This window comes from Mesitornis unicolor, unplaced genomic scaffold (genome assembly GCF_000695765.1).
Source record: "Mesitornis unicolor isolate BGI_N332 unplaced genomic scaffold, ASM69576v1 scaffold11450, whole genome shotgun sequence".
NCBI classification, from domain to species: domain Eukaryota; kingdom Metazoa; phylum Chordata; class Aves; order Mesitornithiformes; family Mesitornithidae; genus Mesitornis; species Mesitornis unicolor.
Window position 1 is genome coordinate 1 of NW_010157596.1, and position 5,707 is coordinate 5,707.

The 5,707-nt window shown below is 47.4% G+C and overlaps 1 protein-coding gene across 1 annotated transcript in view; it reads right to left on the reverse strand.

Moving 5' to 3' along the window:
• Nucleotides 1–326: 326 nt before the first annotated feature.
• The window catches only part of DRD3 (dopamine receptor D3), a gene marked incomplete at its 3' end in the record, with an annotated part of 10,888 nt that continues 5,507 nt past the window's right edge, over nucleotides 327–5,707 (reverse strand). Inside the window, exons 2-5 of the mRNA XM_010180615.1 lie at nucleotides 3,912–4,024; nucleotides 2,878–3,020; nucleotides 1,552–1,748; nucleotides 327–672 (exon numbers count right to left, since the gene is read on the reverse strand). Coding sequence (XP_010178917.1) covers nucleotides 327–672; nucleotides 1,552–1,748; nucleotides 2,878–3,020; nucleotides 3,912–4,024 — 799 coding nt within the window. The remainder of the gene's footprint in view (nucleotides 673–1,551; nucleotides 1,749–2,877; nucleotides 3,021–3,911; nucleotides 4,025–5,707) is intronic.

Here is a 5,707-nt window from a genome sequence, read left to right on the forward strand (position 1 = left end):
ATAATAATAATAATAATAATAATAAAGCAAAAGGGAAAGCAAAGGTGTTGGCTGTTGCTTCCTCTAGCAGGGCCACTGATTTAAAGCAAAAGGGTAACAAAACACAGCAAATAAAACACTGACATACTTGGCTCCCAACATTTGAGATTATTATCCTAGATCCCTAAATGTCCCACCATTGTCTCTCCTGAGTTTGAGAAGCAGTGACAGCTGAAGTCTGGGCCTGGCTTGCATTTTTTAATCTCGATACTGTATTAGGAGTTTGCTTTTGCAAGTCCCAACCCACCACCCCTTGCACCCCACTAGACAGAGTGGCTCTCACTCACCCAGGACAATAGCGAGCATCTGTGTAGCCTTTCTCTCCCGAAGCTGGATCAGCCGGGGCTGCTGGTGGGCGAGCTTCAAAGAGCTGATGGTTCTGCCATCACTGAGCCTCCGTACCTCCAGGCCTTGCTTCGTACTCTTTCTCCTCTCTTCCAGCCTGCTGTGTTGTGTAGTCCCTGGTGTCTTGGTGAGGGATGCCTCGTGGCAGAAGCTGCGGTACCGCTGCAGGCTCAAGACAGTCAGCAACTTCCTTTTGGTAGATATCTCCTGGCTTGAGCATTTGAGTGGGAGACAGGGGGAAAAGGTGCCTTGGCATCTGTTTGGCAAAGCTTTTCTCTCCATGTGTTCCTGCAAAAGAGAATGCCACAGAGGAACTGGGAACCATCCAAAACATTCATTGGGTGAAAGGATGATGAGGAAAATTGTAGGAGTCATCCTTAGCCCCATTTGCTTTTAGATTTGTACCATATCCTTTGGACTGACCCTGGCTTATCAGAGGGGTGAACCAGCACTGGACAACTCTACCTCCATCCCACCAAGGAGAAACATGAGAACAAGGAGAGCTGAAACACCTGCTCTGCTAATCTTCACTTCTATTTTTGTGCCTGCCCTGCTCCCCTTAGCATACCCACCCATTTTTAATGTAGCTTCACTGTGAGAAAATGGGTAAAACAAGCGGGTATGCGTGACCAGGCGATTAAACCATTGTGCTGGTTCCCATGGTTGCAGATATTTCCATCTAGAAAGGTCAGTGGAACAAATGCTGCATGCACCATGAGCATTTTGACCTCTTAAGTCTGTCAGATGAAGAAATTGTTTTGTTTTGTTGGTGTTTGGTTTTTGGGTTTTTTTCAATAATCTAGGTTAAAGCCTGAGAAGCCCTGAGAATGAAGCTTTATAGAGCAAAAATCAATAAATGAAAAAAATTAGCCAGACTTCTGCTTGGCTAAGAAACCCCTGCTCTGAAGAAATATCAAAGCAGGCTGTGCTCTCTTCTAGTTGCCTGGTTCTACAGGGCAGAGATAGACAGGGAGTGTCCTCTTTCTAGGGGGCTGAAAAGGATTTAACTGGAGCTTCTGCATCTCAAATGTCATGGTGTATGAGTGAGGGATGGGATGAAAGCATGCTATGTTCCTTCTTTATGCTTTCTGTTCTATGCTTTGACCCTTTGAGGAGAAGAAGTGATGTCGGTTTTGACAGCTCCTGCTGTGTTTATGTGGATCTTACTTTGTGCGCATAACATGGTTTGGTGCTGGCGCTGTGGCTGCCCTGCCGGGTGAGGGTTCGCTTCTTTTGCCTTTGTCTTAGCACGAGGTAAATCCGGACATAGAGCAGCAGGGTCACCATGAAAGGGAGGTAGAAGGACACCAAAGAGGAGTAGATGATGAAAATAGGGTTGGATATGGAACAGACACTGGGATCCCCTGGGGAGGAGAAGAGAGAGAGAGAGAGAGAGAGAGAGAGAGAGAAGCAGCTGAGCTGCTTCAGTTTAGTACAAGGAAGCTCTGGTGCATTGGCAAAGCAAGCTGAAAGGTGGCCGGGGGACAAAGGCAGTCTAATGAGTGCAAGCATCTCCTGTCTCTGTTATTGCAATTTACACCGTGTCCTACCCCACTCACCTGATGGTTAAAATGGACTCTTCCTAGGGCCACCTAGCATGACCCAGCATGCACCTGCCTGCTTTTCTGACCAACAGCTCTGCCCTCTTCTCTCATGGCTATCCCCATCCTTTCTCAGAGGATCCTTTCTCCTTTTCCCCTGACAGCCTCTCAGCTGTCTAGATGCAGAGGTGTGCCTTCACCCCCAGCTGTCTGGACCAGGCAGTGGAGGACAGCAGCACCTCCCACCCCCTATACCCATCTTGCCTCAAGCACTGCAGAAAGTATGGATGGGGAGCAGAGGACTTCTGCCTGTGGCTTGGGGGTAGGAAGGCTGTCCTGCTCCTCTGCCTTCAGGGAGAACAGGCTGTCCTACGTGAGGGCAAGGAGAGTGACCAATCTGCTTCCAAGGGGGGAGCTAAATTGTTTGCCCTGCTCAAGGGATTAGGTGAGGAAGCAGACACCCAGATGGAAAGATTTCTCACAAGCCGTGCCAATATGCAATCCTTGCTGTTTAGAAATGTGTCCTGTTTCAGATTTAAAACTGTGTCAGGGCCTGTTATCGGCAAAATGCAGTAAGTCTGGTGTGTGTGTGTGTCTGTGTGTTGGATGTGCTGCATTTCTGGAGATTTGCTCTGTGTGTGCAGAGTGATTGTTTGGGGGGATTTGTAGACCTGGACACTTTGATGGGCATTGATTTGGCACTAAAGCAGGCAGGTCCGTCCTCAGACCAATAGTCAGTGTCTGCCTGAGCAAATAGCAAGTTTATAGACAAGAGCGCATCTGTTCCACAGCACTGAGGACTTTTCTTACCCTTTATAGTGTGCTTTCCAGTTCCCTAAAATTTCCTGTAACTTGGAAAGTCTGCAGGACCCACGTTAAATGACCTGGTTATACACAGGGCAGCTCCATTTCCAACCCCTCCCTGTGTGTTATTATTTGGGACACCACCTACCTGTAGTATTGAAGCCGAAGAGGAGAGGACATGACACTGAAAATGCCAGCATCCAGACTATCACGATCATGAGAGAGACCCTCCTGCAGGAACTCTGCCCAGTGCTGTACTGGTACTGAACTGGTTTCACCACTGCGGTGTATCTGTGGACCAAACCAGCTCCAGAAAGAGGAGAGGTAAGAATGGAGAGAGGAAAAGGACCAGGTTTTAAAAGGAGAAATGAAAGCCGCATAGGGAACATGATGGTGAATGTGGTAAAGAAATGGAAGAGGAAAGAAGATCAGATGATGGGATCAGCAATTTTTAGAAATGGTGAGTGGGACATAGTGGGGAGAAACAGAGAAAAGCAGAATTAGTTGGCAGCACTGCAAATGCTCTGCAGAACTGCTGGCATTGTGAAGCTACATGGCTTGGGATACCAGATCGATCTAGAAACCTCAGGAAACCCCCATCCCTCAAGCCCCTAAGGTTATATGTGCACTGCTGGGAAAGAGCAGTCTCTGGAACAACTACAACCTGCTACACTCTGTGCCTCAGCTGCCCGCTCTGGTGTTGGCCCTAGGAGACGCAGTTCAGCAAGGCTAGGGTTTGGAAGGCACAGGAATCTTGTCTTTAGGATACCCTGGGAGCTGCTTCTTGCAGACAGAGCCAAAATGAACCGGGGATAAAGATTCCTATAGAGGAACACCAGACCAACCCAGTGCTGGGAGCTGCTTTGTACAATTACTCTTGAACCATGGTACAAAGGTAGAGCATGCAGTGTCTTTTCTGTCCCCCATTCACCGGTTCTGACTACCTACTGGTGATGTTTTATTGCTTGTGCCCTTTTGCTCTTAAGTGCAGACATCTTCTAGCACATGGCAGGCAGAGCCATATTCATAGCAGTAATGGCAGTGATAGCCTTACAGGGAGGTTTGTGATCCTGAAGACACTGATGCTGCCAGTGCAGACCCCACTTCGTTGTCCCTGCTGCACTAGGGTACAGGGTCGACCCTCATCTGGAGGTTATCCCCCTGGATGCTGTTGGCTCTCACCTGTCAATGCTGATAGCACAGAGGTTTAAAATGCTGGCTGTGCACATCATTACGTCCATGGTGACGAAGATATCGCAACAGATGCGGCTGAAAGTCCAGACTCCTCCTGTCACCTGCGTCAGCAACCACAAAACGGTCAGCCTTATTCTGCACCCAGTCCTGATAAGTTATGTATAAGGAGGTGCTCTCCTCCAACTATCTCAAGGGCTAGATGAGTTAATGTCCACTGTGATGTGCAGCAGGAAACTGAGGCACCTATGTTGTACGCAAGATAACACAACAGTAGGGCATGGAGAGGGAGCCACATCTTGATTTCAAGCCTTTAGTTACTCGTATGGGTGGGGCAGGGTGAAGAAATAGATAGCAGCTATCCCTTCCCTTAAGGTCTAGCATGATAAATTGATTTAAATTTGATATCACTGTATATATCCTTTGATTAAGGATTATATGAGGAAAATCTAAGGGCTGAAAGTGTTTCTCAGCTTAGTTGCTGGAGCTCTCTTGCAGGCAGTGAGCTGGAAAAGTGCTGCAAATTTTATGACTTTATGTATGAAACAGAGACCTGAGACCCCAAGCTTCTCTAAAACCTTATTTGGATTCCTATCTCAGTTACAGATTTTGATTATTAGATCAGAGTGAGAACTCACAAGCTATTCAGATAAAGGGTTTTGGTTTGCTACCATGTCAAGCTTGTGTTCTGGTTGTTTTGAATTTTTAATCTGAAGTGTGTAATCATAAAAGTTTAGTTGTGGCTAGTCTTTGTGATGGAGAAGTGCATTTTTTGGCCTAGCCATCATGTTCTTGACAATGACCTTTTTGGTTGACAACAATATTCTCCAAGCACCATGTGGCACCACTGTCCTGGGGGCTGGGATGATAGCCTGAAGCCAAGCGAGGTGGTCTGCCTCAGCACTCACCCCTTGCAGGAGATGAGCAAGAAGGCAACCTGCCCTGCAACAGATAAACCCATTGGATGAGTACAGAAAACAAATGTAATGCTATGCTGTTTGGAGAAGGGGGGTAGGAGAGAAAGAAAGAGAGAGATGTGTCCCTGCTTGGAGTGAGCCTGGATTTTAGCCTTCAAACCTGTAGATCCTGCTGGTTCAGCTGGATCCTGGGAAGCTATCAGGAACTGGCACTAGTTCCTGGTCTCTTTGCTTACATTTAGACTGCACCTGGTTTGGGGGCCCCAGGACAGGAAAAAATATTGATAAATGGGAGTGAGTTCTGCAGAGGGCCATCAAGGCAGTCCCTGTGTGCTGGAGCACTTGTCTGGTGGGCAGCATCTAAGGGAACAGGGCTTGTCTGGTCTGGAGATGAGGTGGCTTTGGGGGGAGTGGTTAATAGAAGTCACCTAGTGCGTAGTGCAATGTTATTAAGAAAGTTGGAGCCAGGTTTTTCACAGCAGTGTGTGGTGGGTGGACTAGAGGCAACAGGCATAAGTTGAAAGAAGACTGCTTAAGAAGGTAAACTTTCTGACCATGAGGACAGTGAGACAGCGGAGCTGGTTGGTTGGTGAGTCTGTGCATGCTCCATCCTTGGAGGTTTCCAAGACCCTTTCAGAAATACCCATCCCAGATCAGGCTGGAGAGGGTGCCACAAATAAACTTGACTTCTAAGGCAGTGGGTCAACCCTGCAGCAAGTGTCGATGCCTAGGAAGGACATGGCTCCCTGCAGAGAGAAACACTTGTATAAATAAAGAATTTGTATTTATAACTCTGTGTGAGTTGTTTTCAGAGTTGTTTAAGAAATAATCCCAAGAAACTGGAATGGTTGGGATTGTGCCAGCATTCCT